This window comes from Chanos chanos, chromosome 10, assembly GCF_902362185.1.
Source record: "Chanos chanos chromosome 10, fChaCha1.1, whole genome shotgun sequence".
Taxonomy (NCBI): domain Eukaryota; kingdom Metazoa; phylum Chordata; class Actinopteri; order Gonorynchiformes; family Chanidae; genus Chanos; species Chanos chanos.
In genome coordinates this window covers 30177838-30194491 of record NC_044504.1, presented here as the reverse complement: position 1 = coordinate 30194491, position 16654 = coordinate 30177838, and the positions used below count along the sequence as shown (strand labels likewise).

Sequence of the window (16654 nt, the reverse complement as noted above, 5' to 3'; positions counted from 1 at the left end):
GTCGATCAAAGATCAGTTTGTAAAGGGAGTTGGATAGCCTTCTTATAGAAGAAAGCTTTGAATATGTGATAGAAATAAACCTGAATCGTCTCCTCTGTAGGTACGTGAGAGAGCTGACACATAGATCCTTGAAGAATCTTTCTTTAATGCAAAGGTCATCAAAAGTAAAAGATGTGCACATACAGCTGGAGTATAACTCTAATCCAGTGAGAGAATATCAGTTATCATGGAGCATGTTCTGATGGTGGTTTCAGAGCAGAGGAAAGCGATCACTGAGTTAACAGAGGCAGTACAGGATTTGGACACTCAGAGAGAAGGAGATCATCATATTCCGAGGAGTAAACCACAGGCTTATCCAAAGTTTATCGATGATGGCAGACTTGTATGTTTTTCTTGACAGACTGAAGTGCACATGGCAAAGAACTTGCCAAAAAAAAGTGGCCAAGTGCACACACTGCTAGTCTTCAGGAATACGTTTAGGCAAAGACCATCAAAAGCGAATTCAGTAGACAGTGACGGATGTGTTTGCCCTCTCATGTATAGATAAGAGCTTTGGTGCCCTTCAAGGAAAAAAGTTCTTCTCAATTATCAGTCTTGTCAGGTGTTATCACCAAGTGGCAATAAAAGAATGTGATCAATATTAAACAGCATTTGTAACACATTTGGTTTATAACAATGGATTTCAAACTGTTCAAAGATTAATAGACTCACACCTCAAACTATGAATGTAAATAATGTGCTATGTGCATCTTCATTTTCAGCAAACAGTTGTTGAAACTGAGGTAGTCACAGTAGTTAATACATACAAAGTATACTTAATCCAACCAATAAATTAACTGCTTATAGGCCTATATATAACTGGATATCTTAAAAAAAAAAAAAACGATTTCTAACTGAATGATTCATTTTCTTTTGGGGAAAGGGATGGCGAGGAACATTTTTCAAATATTGACGCAGGTTGGTTCACTACCGAGCAGGTTAATTAGGCTATGAAGAAGAAAATGCAGAAACTACACTTGCCAAGAGGTTATAAAAAGAGCACTGATGTTGTTGTTCTTGAATCGTATGTGTAAAACTTCATACAGTTGAAAATGTAACCGGGAAATGCCCATTTCTGTTGAGAGTGAGTAAATTAGGGCGTTCATGTGCCATGCATCGATTAAGTGATTTAAGAAATCAAATATGTCTATGAAATGTTGTGACATTCTATTCACTGTTTAATATTCTTTTCCAGAGGCGCCGGAAATACTGTCCTCTTTTTTTTCCGAACACATAATGCTCTAGGTTATTAATGTAGGCACAATCGGAGCAGCGGCCATGTCGTTTCTCTCATTTTAGTACGTTAATTACAGGGCCAAATGATCAATAAATTTAATTAAATTCTTTGTGTGTGTGTGTGTGTCGGTCGTAGGTGTATTATAGTGTTCATTGTATGTCAAAGTATGCCTCCTCTACAAATGATGAGAACTACAACAGCAACCACATACAGTAATACAAAAAAACGCATGCAGCTTGACTCTTAGGAGCCTTCTAAACAGATGCCAGTCCCACACCACATCACCCCACCCCTTTCCCCCTCCTTCTCCTCTCTCCTTTCCTAGTCTCTCGACGTCTGGTCAGGTGACTATTGCTGAGGAATCGGCACAGCCCGCAATCGCTCTCCATCATACATTTGAAAAGACATTAACAACTAAACGGAGCAGACGACAAAATAGTGAATCCGCAGTATAAACCCTGACACACTCCGTACCGGACGTGCTGCCAAAGGGAATACAACATGGGCGAGCAAACGGTATTGCTAATGTTGATGGTGGCGACCTTGTCGCTGGCTACTGAGGTAAGAAAACGGACTTCGTGAACGAGCATATCTGAAACCCTTGAGGACCCACTTCACCCTGCTCTGTATGCTTAAGGTGGCCAGAGATTAAGAAAAAAACGCAAGAAGGTTTTGAGACGGACCCATGCTGCTAATACTTGACCGCAGCCAGCTCGTTAATGATGGAGCTTCCAATCTCATGCCTCCGTGTTATGTAATGTCTTTCAAAAGTTTGGAACTCATTGATTATTTCTGGGAACAGTTTGACAGGGACAGTATTTTATCGGGGGGAATATATTCTCTTCTTACGTTTTATGCCAAGGCAAAACAGTTTGGTTTAGGTATATTTATGAACCCAGAAGAGATATTTGTTTCAGAATCACTGGATTCCCTTCAGCACCGTTAGGATGATTTTATAGAACCTCATGCGTTAACGGAAAAATCAAACATTTTGCACATTGTGAATCGTTGTAAATAAAGGGGTATTCATGATTTACACTCATGATTGATGTCTCTGTGTAAAAATACTTGGAAAATCAACTGGATCTACTAAATTTCACCAGCGAATCGTGAAATGCTGATCTAGTGTTTTTACGCAGCCTAATGATGCGACTACGTGTTTTCATGAAGACTGGACGCATTTCGGTTGTAGATTAGATATTCCTTTATCTCCTACCGTCAAGACGCAGTTACAAATATGTGGAGACGGCAGTTAATGGCATTGCTGAGTAGATTCACATAAAGATGAAAAGGGTATTCTGTAAGTTGTCATTTGGTCAGAGGATGCAGTGTAAACAGTGTGCTTTCGTAGGTGGAGCCGGCTTCTCAAAATATATCTTGCACTTTACAGGCATGATGATGTACATGCTGTATGTGTGGATTTAACATCAGGCCAGAATCACCAGTTTAAGGTCGTTGTGGACAGTTAGGTTTTCTTATACATCTGCTTTCTGTCATGTTTCGATCTAAATAGATTATTGCTTCAGTTATATTAAGGAAACCTACATTTTATCAGTACGGGGTTTAGACTAATGTTTTCCTTTTGATAAACACTCGCTCCAGTTTAGGCCCTTTAGACTATGTGTTGTGAATAGGAAAAGATGTTGCTTGACAGTAGCAAGATGGCGTCGGCAAACTGCGGCGTTTTATTAAATCAGCGGCTTGAACCCGAGGAACGATGCACAAACCAAACAAGATTGTAACATACAGGTTACTAAGTTTGTATATCTATATTTTATAATATACGTAACTCCATGTTTATATGTTGTAGTTAATATATCAAAACACTGACAGTAAGACGCACCGAACTATCTGCACGTCACGACAGGGAGTCAAATTACGCTAGACTGGTATAATTTCCACCAAAACCTGTAACTAGGATTTTGGTATTGTAAACAATTTGTCTTACGAGTAAGAATACGAGTGTTTTTGTAGAAATGCATATTAAGCGGATTTTTCGTTCTGCTTTCGATTTTTTTTCTGCATGAAGATCCGTCACAGAAGCCAGTGGCTTTATGGTATAGGGCATGGATATTTAATAGCAAATTTGTGCCTCAGAAACGTTATATGAGAAAAGCTTATTTGAACTCCTTTTTTCTCCGTTGGTTCTTAGATAACATTAGAAAATGGGCAAAAATAAGAACCGAAGTCCCTCGAATGCCTTTGCAGAACAATATACTCAGCCTAAATTGATATGGAATGTTTTTGTATGCAAGGGTGCTATATGAAATGTCCCACCACCTTAGAGTTTATTATAATTTTAACCGTTGGCCACACAGAACTAAACCCGCCCCTTAAGAAAGCAGTTTTCTCTGAAAGGCCTCATTGCCTGCTGTGTAATAGGCTACCAGGTACATATAGCAGATGTACTGTACGTTTAATGACCTAGCTGGAGAAAAGGCCTCTTCTGTTTGGTTCTGTTTAGTCAGTGCTTAAAGCAGAGGTGTGTACGAAGGTGTTTGGATTGAGAGGAAATGATGCAGATTTTCATCACCTTTTCATAACATTGATTGTTTCAGAGACCGGATCATGAAGCGCAGGTCTGTGTCAGAATCTAGCTGTGTGAAAAATGAACACAATAGTGGATTACAGAACAGACAACGTCTGTCAGGCAAATCAGCCTTGTAAACCATTCAGAATAATGAGTTTTCATAGGTACACAGCATTGGACAGAAGGAGCTGTACGTTCCACACTCTGGTCAGTTGAGTTCACTATCTACCTACTGCATTGCTGTGCTTTGGCTGCCATGACAACCTTACTGTGAGACAGCATTTTTGAGAGGAACACTCTGGAATGGTGGCCATACTCAGATAACCAGAGAGTGAGAGAGAAGGAGAGGAGAGAAGGGCAGAATGGGCATATGTAACCTTAACAAAAAAACCCTTTTCCCTGGATGGAATAGGTTCATGGCTAAATCTACCTTTAACAACCCAATACGGTTACCCTTCTGCACCACACCCAAGAATACATACCAGATCTGTCTTCCCTTGCTATTTATTAAAATGCGTACTGTATGTCAGTAGATTTTCCAAGCAGCAGAGATGAAGACTGGAAGGAAAAATTGCTTTCCTCGAAACACATATAGCTTTGCAGCAGAAGCAATTAACCTATGGGTTTTTATTTATATCTGAGGACCACAGAAATGTTCTGGGGAATACTCTGTACAGCAGCAAGCTGTTTGTGGGTCAAGAACTTATAGTTTGTGTTTCTCTCTCTGTGTTTCTCCATGTGGTATTATAAGACAGAAGGCATAACCTAGATGTCAGACCACACAAGTGTTTCCTGCGTTTGTGTCAAAGAACAAAACTGGAGAGAAGACAACAATCCCACAATCCCATGTGCTGGGTTGAATGGGAGGGTCTGGTTTTGGAGAAGTCTTTTGTGAGTGTGAAGATTGAGGCCAGACCACTACAATGTTAGAGACATAACAGGCACTCAGAGAAAAATGCTTTCTTCCCTCTCTCTCTCCCTCTACCCCTCTCTCTCTCTCTCTCTCTCTCTCTCTCTCTCTCTCTCTCTCTCTCTCTCTCTCTCTCTCTCTCTCTCTCTCTCTCAGATACACACACTCACACTTTTTCTTTCAAGACATACCCTTCACTCTCTGTTCCCTCACCCTCCCTCACCAACCCTACAACCCTCTTTCGTTTTAATACCTCTTTTTATTCCCATTCTTACGCTGCTCCAGGAGATTAGAGTTGTTTCTCAGGCTTTTTCTGTCAGAGCTGAAAAGGATGGTGTTAGTGTATTATCTTACATAACTGAACCTCTTACCCTACAAGTAGATTAGTGTGTTTGTGTGTGCATGTGTATGCGTACACATGTATGTTGTGGCTTTGAGTGTGTGTGTGTGTGTGTGTGTGTGTTTCCACTCTAAAATGAAGTGTCCATTTTACAGTTCCAGGAAAATTTTCCAGAACTCTATTTTTCACAGAATCTTTGATAATGGCCAGTGATTTTAGATCAGAAACCATGTCTGTTTCATTGTTGAAAAACAGTGTATGTTTCATAGCTGAAATATGATATATAAGAATGTGAAGATGTTTAAACATGAACAGTGTAAATGTGTATTGTGTTGTAAGCACTGAGTAAAATGTTGGTTTATCAAAAATCAGAATATGTCACCTCACAAAAATCCCTATTCTCTAGCCAAGTTAAACTTCCTGCTATTATAGACCTTTAGACCAATTACGCTGAAACAGGAAGATTTGTTTTCACACGTATTTGAGCAGAGTGCTCCATTAAAAGACCTCAGAGATCATTCCTGAGAAATACTTAACCAGATTCTGTAAATCAGTGGGTAGTTAAAATGCTCCACCAGCAAATCCTTTTAATACCACTGGATTGCAAATAGTTGGCTCATCCCTCTTCTCTTGTCAGGTGCCATCAGATGACTCAGTGGGTTTGCTGGCGGAACCTCAAGTGGCCATGTTCTGTGGTAAACTCAACATGCACATCAACGTCCAGAATGGCAAATGGGAACCCGACCCCTCTGGTACCAAGAGCTGCATTGGCACCAAGGAAGGCATCCTGCACTACTGCCAGGAGGTGAGAGTGGAAACGCAAGGGGAAGAACAGGGAAAAGAATGACAGTGAAGTAAGAACTCAGCTTAGAGAATAAGAGGAAGAAGGATAAAGAGAGAAAGATGACTAAATGAAAGGAAAAGCACATGATTGAATTTCATAAAAGCGGGTTGAGCTGGCAAACTAAGAAAGAGCACTTCATTATCGAATCAATGTGCAGAGCGTACTTCCTCGATTTTGGAAATGAAGATCTAATTTCCTTGTTCCTTCAGGTCTATCCTGACCTGCAGATCACTAACGTGGTGGAGGCCAACCAGCCCGTCAGTATCCAGAACTGGTGCAAGAAAGGCCCCAGGCAGTGCCGCAGTCATGTACACATTGTAGTGCCCTACCGCTGTCTGGGTATGGAACGTGTGTGTGTGTGTGTGTGTTTAATGGTTTTATGTAAGAAGCGTGCCCCGGCGTGACATGCTGTGGTCTGATGGACGTTAAGTTTTAGCCTGAATCTCTTTGTACAGTGAGGCATGTTGATAAAGGGGGGGGGGGGGGGGGGGGGGGGGGGGGGGGGGGGGGTGGAGATAGGTGCTTTAGGACATATTGGTCAGAGTGCATCAGCCTTTAAGTCCATGAGGGGATTTATGATATGTGAGCCTGTGTGTACTTGCCTGTGAAATTGTCTCATTTTAATGTTTCAAAACGATTTCAGCTACATTTCATAGCCCAGGGCTACGTGCCAGTGTGCATACAAATAGGTTATGGGTGCGGTATATTTGTTGCTTATGGTATTCCTAATAGAACTGTGACGTGTTTCATATCTTGTGCAATGAGTAAGAATCTGTAAGCATTGTACTGGTACATTTTAATGTTAGAATACACCTGTCTGTATGTTTGTGTTCGTGTGCGTGTGTGTGTGTGTGTGTGTGCCTTTTTCAGTTGGAGAATTTGTGAGCGATGCCCTCTTGGTCCCTGATAAGTGTAAGTTTCTGCATCAGGAGCGTATGGACATGTGTGAGAGTCACCTGCACTGGCACACAGTAGCCAAGGAGGTAAGAGTCCAGTACTCCAATACCCAGTATATACAGAGTCAAATCTCACATTGTCCAAGAGAGTCCACATATATTAAACATTCTCATCTGCCTTTGACAGCTTTGGGTTCTATCTGTGATGACTCATTATTCTCTCTCTCACTCTCTCTCTCTCTCTCTCTCTCTTTCCCTTTCATTTTGTGCAGTCCTGTGGGGAGCGCTCCATGAATCTCCATGACTATGGGATGCTGTTGCCATGCGGCATAGACCGTTTCCGGGGAGTTGAGTTTGTATGCTGCCCAGCGGAGGCGCAGCGGGAATCAGACAGTGAGGAGCTGGAGGAGGCCAACTCAGATGTGTGGTGGGGAGGTGCGGAGGCTGAATACGCAGACAGCAGGTACTCACACACACAAACAAACACAATATCAAATCCATTCACAAAAGGCACTGACATATAAACACACTGATGCACACACACTCACATGCTTCAGAAATGCTAGTTCACAAACACACATTCATAGCAAGTTCTGACACACATACACATACTAACACATAAACGCAGATCAAATTATATTTTTATACTTAAGTCCATTCACATATACATGCTCAAACTTACAGTCGCACATAAATACACATACACCTATACACCACGCACACCCTCTCACACTCTAGTGCATACACAAACCGAAACTTGTACCCATACACACACACACACAATTTCACTGTCATCATTGGCTGACGTATGAGTGCAGTTTCTGACACACACACACTTGTCTTCATCAGCATGCCCAAAGAGCCAGCAGTCACAGAACCCGCCGAACAGGAGCCTGCCGTGATTGAGGATGATGAGGACGTCAATGATGAAGAGGAGTGGGATAACGATGAGGACGGTGATGGAGAGGAGGATGAAGATGAAGTTGATGATGATGAGGAGGAGGAGGAGGACGAAGACACCACCAGCGAACACGACACCAGCGAACAAACCTCCAATGTTGCCATGACTACCACCACCACCACGACCACAGAGTCTGTCGAGGAGGTTGTGCGAGGTAACGAATGTTTACATAGACAACACAAGTACATGCAAACACGCACATTAAGGACATTCATAGATTCTTTCATTTCTTTTTTCATTTTTAAATATTTGCTGACTCCAGAGCAGCTTGTTTTATAAGGGTGATTCCATCTCTAATCACGTACTATCACACCAGTCATCTCGAAATGTTCCCAAATGATTTGCATCATCAAAGATACACAAGTTAGCTATGCTTGTATTCTTTTCTGAAAAATATCATTTGATTTGTGAAAAATTCAGCTAATTGAAAAATGGGCTCTGATCATGAAATCAGTATCAGTCAGCTTATCTCATGCTCATCACTGACCACAGTCAGTGGTCAGTGATGAGCATGTACTCGAATAATCTGAATAAATGTTTATCTCATCGTGCACACGATCTAGGGTTTTACCACATCTTACGTAATATTACACGTCTCTATTTACTACAGCAGAAAATTCAACCTACTGCCTTGGAATCATTTGTAAAGAAGATTTGAAAGGAACATTTTCAGACAGTCTTAGAAACCTTTAATCAAAGCCCTATGCTGTTTGAAGCCGCGGTTCACCTCAGTACCCATATCTATTCACAAAATAACAGGCTGCTTTGTGTACTTTTAACTCTACAATCATTTGAGAATAGCCTGAGATGGTTTATTTCAAAGGGTGAGGCACACTGAAATGAGCAGTACACAGTCTTTTGTGCGTGAGGGTGTGTGTGTGTGTGTGTGTGTGTGTGTGAGAGAGAGAGAGAGAGAGTGTGTGTGTGTGTGTGTGTGTGTGTGTGTGAGGGAGAGTGTGAATGAGAGTGTGTGTGAGAGCTTGTGTGTCTGAGCACATTCGTGTATGTGTGAGAAGACGATCACCTTCCCACCGACATTATGTGTTTCTCCTGGCAGCGGTGTGCTGGGCTCCGGCTAGGACAGGGCCGTGTCGGGCCAAGCTGCCCCGCTGGTACTTTGTGGCGGGGAAAGGCCGCTGCGCCCCCTTCACCTTTGGGGGCTGCGGGGGCAACCGCAATAACTTTGAGTCGGAGGAGTACTGCATGTCCGTGTGCGGCAGCAGTGGTACGTTTAAATGGAGGGTCGGAAAGAGACTTTCGCTGTTTTATCTCCTCTCCTTTCGTCTGAGAGCCTGAGTCTTTCGCTCACTTTCTCTCTCTCTCGCTGTCTGCCTGACTCACTCGAGCTCAAACAGATGGCTGGATCTATTAGTCTGCATGGATTACAGGTCTCTCTCAGGCTACTCGTAGAGGCACTGTTGAGCTCTGTGTTTATCACTAACTATCTCTGATCTGTTGCCTTTAAGTAGTGTTTGCGTTTGTGTGTGTGTGTGTGTGTGTGTGTGTGTGTCTGTGTGTGTGTCTGTGTCTGTGCGAGTAAGAATTGGATGCCAGTGTGTTTAAGTGAATTGAATAGAACTGTTTGTTGTTCATGTTAGATGAACAATATGTCCAGAAGAATTCCATGGGTAGTGTGTGTGTGTGTGTGTGTGTGCGCGCGTGCATGCATGTTTGTTAACCTCAACCACATCTCAAATGTATAACTGAGACACCTTTGTACAAGTGTTTGTGTTTTGAGGCGTGTACATTCGTGGTTTTGTTCCTTTGACCTTGCAATCTGAGCACACCTGTATGCCGTTAAGTTCACAGCTTAACCCGTTGAACCTGCTGACCTGCTGAACTGAGCAGTGAGTCAGTGCCTCTCTGTTTTCCTCCCTCTCCACCTCTCTCTCTGTTTGTGGGTTAGAGAGGGGTTGGGCTGTTTGACCAGCATGTGACAGAGGCCTGCAGGCCTGCAGTTTCCGCTCAATTAAGCACAATGTGCAGCTTTGTGGGAGAGTGGCACAGCTACTGGCCCCCATCCTGACCGAATGTTATCTCTCCATCTGATCTCTGTCTCTCCACATCCCAGCAGCTGGCTGCTTTTAACGCGGACAGGACGAGACACATAAATCACAGGTTTAACACATCGCCTTTCATGCAATTACAAGTGCAACATACGCGTTAAGTCATACGTGTGCTCCCATCAGGCGTGGACCAGAGCTGATCGGCCTTCCTGCTGATGTGTACATGCTGTATTTAGACACACAACCAGTCACAGCCAGCACAGAGTCTCATTTTCCCATGAACGTCTCATTTCAGTCTCATTTCACTGGAATACTGTTTTTGCAATGGTTCATTTGGTTCACAGTGCCTGTAAAGAGCACAATTGTATTTCAGTGTATATTTTGGTTTATCGTCCTGGATTTTGGAGTAATGTGTGAAGGGTTTTTTCTCTCCTTATGTAACAAGCTACCATCTGTTTTTATAAATGAATGATTTTAATAAGTTAATGACTCACTGCTTAGTTTAAAAAGACGTCTGTTTGCACGGCATGGCAACACGCAGACGAACAGGGGTAAACACAAACCGCAATGGCGGCATCTGCTACAGAAAACATCAATAAAATAAGCATTAAATTGATCCGCGATGGACTGGTGACCTATCCAGGGTGTTTCCCCGCCTTATATTTGTTTTTGGTTTTGTGTTTGGTTGTAGGACTTGTTACTTCCTGTTTGAAACGCTTGGTGAACCTGTGTTTGAGATAAAAATCTACCATCTTTGGTATCTGTCCTGCCTTATATTCCATGGCTGCAAAGCCATTCTTACACTTCAGGAAAAAGACCAGAATTTTTCACCGAAATCAATTTAAATATTGGAGCTATAAGCATAAGCACCCCTTCAAAACACCCTCTTTCCTGCATGCACCCGCATTCATGTTAAACTAACCACTGTGCAGCTGGCATGTCTAACCATTACATCCTCTTACTAAGGATTCAGACATGGGTTGGTTCCATAGGAACCTGATTTACAAAGTGTTTTTACCTGTACTAATGTAGTATACCTGTGTTCATTTAGCGTAAATATTTACTATTTTTTTTTAAGTTTATTCCTTTTTATTTGTAGGCCATCCTTGGCATTTGGAGTTTGTTACTTTTGTTGAAAACACTTAATCTAGTTCTTTAGCTGAAGATCAGCAAGTAATATCTTTGTCGTTGTTCTTTGGACCCATTTTTTTCATTTCCCATCCTCACCGCCACTGATCTGCAGTACCTACAATGGCACCCAGCCCTCCCGATGCCGTGGACCGGTACCTGGAGGCCCCAGGGGACGTGAACGAGCACACCCACTTCCAGAAGGCCAAGGAAAGTCTTGAGGCCAAGCACAGAGAGAGAATGTCTCAGGTAAGAACCAGACCAGAGGAGAGACTGGGTTTCTGAGAAGCCTGAAAGGCCAGCATCGGTCAGGGAATTTCTCAGTGTGGACACTGTGGGTCAGAACCAGAGCAGAGAGGAGATTATGAAGCATGTGGCACAGATGATTGGAGCTGTCAAAGTTGTGACATGATATCACAGCAAATTGGGAATAACTAGACAGGAAATCGATAAGGAGAGAGTAAGGTCTTCAGAAGCAAGTTATCCCGACCAAAGGAGAGGAGGGAGAGACTGATATTGATGTAATGTAGCGTAGGCCATGGCGATTTCACATGCACTCTCTCTTTCTCTCTTTTGTCCAGGTGATGAGAGAATGGGAGGAGGCAGAGAGGCAGGCTAAGAGTCTTCCTCATGCTGACAAGAAAGCAGTCATCCAGGTAATCAATCAAGTCCAGTCATCCAATCAAGTCCAATATGAAGTATGCATCCACAAACAGTGGTTTTATTGAAACATGGGAACATGGGCTAAACGTCAGGGTTTGTATGAATGCCTGTGTTTTGCAATTAGAGCAGGCCAGTGTGATTGTGACATAGCAAGGCGTGTCATGAAATGAGCTGTGACTGTAACTTGTGTATATATATATATATATATATGTATGTATGTGTGTTTGTGGATGGGCAGCACTTCCAGGAGAAGGTGGAGGCTCTGGAACAGGAGGCAGCCAATGAGAGACAGCAGCTGGTAGAAACTCACATGGCTCGTGTAGAGGCTCTGCTCAATGACCGCCGTCGCCTGGCTTTAGAGAGCTACCTCACCGCCCTGCAGGCAGACCAGCCCCGGGTAACACACGTACACACACACACATACACATACTCACACACACACACACACACACACACACAGCCCTGCAGGACAAACAACCCTAGGTATCAGACACTCATAAGCACAGTCATAAACAAACACTTTCACTTTCTTATTGTATCTGTGACCAAAAAACTTTTTTTTTTTCCCCAGCATGCTCAGACAAACATATATCATATATGATCTTTTTTTTGTCCAGGCAGTTTCGTGTTTTAGTGTACCACCATTCTTTTTCAGTGCCCGTAACATTTTAAACATGTGCTCTCAGCACGCGTCCTAAACACCCTTTCTCTTGGTCTTCTTCTTCCACAGCCTCGTCAGGTCTTCAGCCTGCTGAAGAAGTACGTCCGCGCCGAGCAGAAGGACAGACAACACACTCTCAAACACTTTGAGCACGTTCGCATGGTCGATCCTAAGAAAGCGGCTCAGATTCGACCCCAGGTACGTGTGTGCAGCTACATCCTTCTGAAACTGGCCAGTCAAGGTGAACAGAGCAAATTATACTCCACCAAGCTATCGAACGTATCACAGGCACTGGTTCATAAAAGGGACCCCAGCTATGTCGGTCACTATCATTTCACGTGTCATTCTGGTAGTTACAGCAGAATGAAATGTTTGTGTCTTAAATATTAATATTCTGATAAGATTGTGACGCTGTTAAATTTGGTATGATATTTTTATAATACATTTGTAACAGGATTATTAAAGAACATTATGTGAACTACATCAGAAAGGATCATGGGTGATAAATGAGTCTGAATGATAACCCTGTATCTCTTACCTGTCTGCACTCAGGTGATGACCCACCTGCGTGTGATTGAGGAGCGTATGAACCAATCTCTTGGGTTCCTCTACAAGGTCCCTAGAGTGGCCAATGAAATCCAAGACCAAGTAGGTAAGAAAACCTCTACATACAGGCCCTCTTTCCCCTTCTATACACGTAAACAGCACTTAACATCTATATCCATATCTGGGTATTATTATTATTAGTATTATTGTTGTTGTTGTTGCTGCTGTTATTATTATTTAGAGTGTAGGGGACATTGAGGCCAGCTTACCAAATTCAAGATGCATAGATGTATGTATCACATTTTTTTCTCTCTGTCCAGAGGCTTTAATCCAGAGGGACCAGGCAGAGGTGGTTCAGCAGCTGTCCTCTCTGCAGTCTGACATGAGGGTGAGCTACGGGAATGACGCTCTGATGCCTGATCTGCCAGACAGCACCACCCCTCTGGATATGCTGCCCCCAGAGCAGGACGGCCTGGGTTTCATCCACCCTGAGAGCTTCAACCAGGCCAACACCGATAACCACGGTAACCGTTACTACAGCAGCAACACCTTCAAAATCAACACAAAAACCCCCCCTTGATTTTATGATATCGAGTCGGTGCTGAATTGAAACATGTCTGATTACCATTTGGACTCTGATTCCTCAGTTGAACCAGTCGACGCCCGTCCCGCTCCAGACAGAGGGCTCCCGACTCGTCCTGGTGAGTATGAGTGTGTCTTCATACGTCCCTGTGTTTTCCTCATACACTATCACTTTCCCCGCTCTGCTGTGATAGTGTGTCTTGTGCTTTGGTGGCACATAAGTATGTGCAGGTGTGATATCAGCCTTTCCCTGTGCAGGCTCTGGGTTAAAGCCAGAGGAGATGCCGGAGGTGCGGATGGATACCGAGGAAAGACACAGCGCTGGTTATGAAGTTCATCACCAGAAACTGGTACAAACACACACACGCATATACAACTAACAGAGGATGGAATGCGACAGTGTCACTTACTAGAGATAATTCACATTTATATAATAATGCACATACCTGAAATAACGTCTCAGACTTTGTTTTACGCAAACAAGCTATGTGAGATCCGAACGTTAGTGAAAGTCAAGTTTGTGCGTACTTCTCGGTTTTAACTCGCTCAGATTATTGACTTGCGTTGTCTGGACTAGGTGTTCTTTGCTGAGGACGTGAGCACCAATAAGGGAGCGATCATTGGGCTGATGGTGGGTGGCGTGGTAATAGCAACAATCATCGTCATTACTCTCGTTATGCTGAGGAAGAAGCAGTACACATCCATTCACCATGGTGTCATAGAGGTCAGTGTGTGTGTGTGTGCGCGCGCGCGTCAGTACTATAATGCTGTCCATGGTGCCTGTTAAAGTAATTTTGTGGGTTTGTATCAGAACACATCTAGTATATACATGCATACGTGCACAGCATGTTAAAGTATGTTTGTGTTCCTTAGGTGGACGCTGCAGTGACCCCAGAGGAACGTCACCTGACCAGGATGCAGCAGAATGGCTATGAGAACCCTACTTACAAGTTCTTTGAGCAGATGCAGAACTAAAGAACCATATCAGAACTTGTGAACCCCCCACCCACCCCCTTTCCCTTGCCCCCCCCCCCCCCCCCCTCCCCCCCGCACCTTCTACTCCACCACATAAGGACAGAGCTCATAGACTGATCCATCATCCACACTGTTGGTCAGCTCTGTTGCTACGGAGATGAGTGTGGCTTCCATTACCTGATCATCTCATCCAATCACAGATGAGTGCTCACGTCGTCTGCACATAAAAAGCGATGTCACATTGCTCTTCATCCAAACCATCTGTCTTTCTGTCTCTCCATCTGTGCTGTTGCATCTGTCAGTGACCGCCACAGCACACTGCTGTCAGCTACAACTTCTTCTTCCGACCTTCTCTCTCTCCCCCCAGTCATCCCTCTGTCCCCTTCCTCATTCTCTCTATCTCTCGTCTTATCTTCCCGTTGCCTCCTAGATTCTGTCATTTCTTGCCCATTTTCGTCCCAGCGTTGCGCCCCCCCCCTCCCCCATCTCTTTTTTCATTCTGATGACAGTGATACCGTGTTTGATAAATGTAACACACCAAATGTTAAGACAGCAAGAAGCAGAGGAATGGTCTAGTCACCGAGCTCTCGTTTCAGAATATGTTAAACAAGGTCTGTTTTTCCAAGAAAAAGAGAAAAATAACAAAAAAAAAAAGAAAAGAAAAGAAAAAGAAAGTAACTAAACACTTACAGCAATGAGAAATGAATGTTTTTTTTATTTTATTTTGTGTGTAATATTGTAATGAAATAAGGCAAAAATTTAGCTGTACCTATTTAGTGCATGGCAAATATGACTGAGGGAAGGTTCTGGATTCGCACATGGTTTCCCCACCTCTCTCTCTCTCTCTCTCTCTCTCTCTCCTGTAGAGATTTAGCAGGATTGTACATTTTAGTGTCCTTGTGATCACGTGGTTTTAAAGAAAGTCAAAAATTCATTCAGCTTCGTCTGCACACTCACGTGCTTTAAATGAAGTGCTTTGTTTTGTTTTGTTTTTCCTTTTCTCAGACCATGCCACACACACACACACACACACACAGACACGTGTATAGACACACGGATTGCATGCGGCTGGAGAAGCTGTATGAAGAGTAATATGATGTGTAATATCAGCCCTTTTTTTCTTCCTTTTACGGCATCCTATGCACTCTGCGTTCATTGTCAGTGAATCTGTTCCCTACGCTCTGTTAGTTTCCTTCCTTACTGGGATTCCGGATGGGGTTTGGATTTAGATGAAGGAGAATGGAAGCGATGGGATTTTAATTATTGAAATTTTGTTTTGCTATTTTGAGTTATAATCTCATCTTTTTGCTTTGAATTCATACGTCTGTGACATTCACATGCACAAAACGGGACAGAAAAGCCCTCTCTTACTCATTTCTCTATTCGATGTGTCTCTCTGAGGTCATTATTCACTCAGACTCTATGGCCATGGTGTGCAGCCTGCATAGCTGGTGATTATGAAGACTGTGAGACGGGACAAGCTGACAGAGGCGGAACGCTAGTGTCCAGTGACAAATCTATTGTCACTTGGGATGAATACACTACAGTACATAGCGTTCAGATCTGCTCCGTTACCTCTTTGCTTATTTTTCATTCACACATACAGCAACACTCTCTCTCCTTCACTCCCTCTCTCCTCAAGATGCGCAGCATTCGTGCACCGTTGCTCTTAGCGGGTCTGTCCGCCTCTCAGCTACGGCGCGCATTGCCTCTCCGTCTCCAACCCGATTTAAAACAGGATTCAGGATTCAGCATGAGCTAGGTTGTAAAAAGAAAGAGAATGGACGGAAAATGTCTTACCTGGAAATACTTCACAAAAGACAAGACTTAACCTACAGCCAAAATGAATGTGACCCACACTATGTGCAATTATCAGACATATTACATGACACTACATGCACTCCCTTCTCCATGTGGACAAAGAGAAAGGTCTTTAAATAAGTCAGCCATGGTCTCACAATTAGGACACTCACATATGAGCGTCTGCTTTGGCCAGTAGGGGGCAGTGGAGAAAGTGAAGGTTCTCCATTTCTTGTGACCTCTCCTATCTCTGTGTATCTGTACAAAATCATTGGCTTAGACTGGGGAAAAGCTTTCTACACTGTATCCCATGAATAAAGTTTTGAATGTACATACAGCTATCTTGTTTTGTGTTACTTTAAAAAGAGAAGGTGAATATATGTGTGTGTGTGTGTGTGTGTTGTATGCAAGCATATAGACCCAAAAGACACTGCTGTTCAAAAACCACCTGTCTCTTTATTGCCCCCTGGTGGATGGATAAAAGTACCACATCTTGAGGGAATCTGACACTCAAAATTAAAAAAAAAAAAAAAAAG

The 16654-nt window shown here is 43.1% G+C and overlaps 1 protein-coding gene across 3 annotated transcripts; it reads left to right on the top strand.

Annotated features, from left to right (window-relative positions):
• The first annotated feature begins 1655 nt into the window (after positions 1-1655).
• appb (amyloid beta (A4) precursor protein b) lies at positions 1656-14339 on the top strand. 3 transcript variants are annotated; one of them, XM_030785784.1, is made up of 18 exons: positions 1656-1837; positions 5694-5861; positions 6110-6239; positions 6771-6883; positions 7069-7259; positions 7646-7911; positions 8815-8982; positions 9312-9314; positions 11007-11140; positions 11473-11547; positions 11793-11951; positions 12285-12413; positions 12768-12867; positions 13082-13285; positions 13409-13462; positions 13602-13693; positions 13921-14067; positions 14217-14339. In XM_030785784.1, exons 1-18 carry the CDS (start codon positions 1778-1780, stop codon positions 14316-14318), a joined length of 2295 nt encoding a protein of 764 aa, XP_030641644.1. In that variant the 5' UTR covers positions 1656-1777; the 3' UTR covers positions 14319-14339. The 3 variants fall into 3 exon arrangements, with proteins under 3 accessions (XP_030641644.1, XP_030641643.1, XP_030641645.1); XM_030785783.1 differs by lacking the exon at positions 9312-9314; XM_030785785.1 differs by lacking the exons at positions 8815-8982; positions 9312-9314.
• The last annotated feature ends 2315 nt before the right edge of the window (positions 14340-16654 follow it).

Coding starts and splice junctions, on each gene's coding strand:
- appb (XM_030785784.1), top strand. CDS start 1,778: ATGGGCGAGCAAACGGTATTGCTAATGTTGATGGTGGCGACCTTGTCG. Junction 5,862..6,109: donor TCCTGCACTACTGCCAGGAG/GTGAGAGTGGAA, acceptor TTGTTCCTTCAG/GTCTATCCTGACCTGCAGAT. Junction 12,868..13,081: donor TGAAATCCAAGACCAAGTAG/GTAAGAAAACCT, acceptor CTCTCTGTCCAG/AGGCTTTAATCCAGAGGGAC.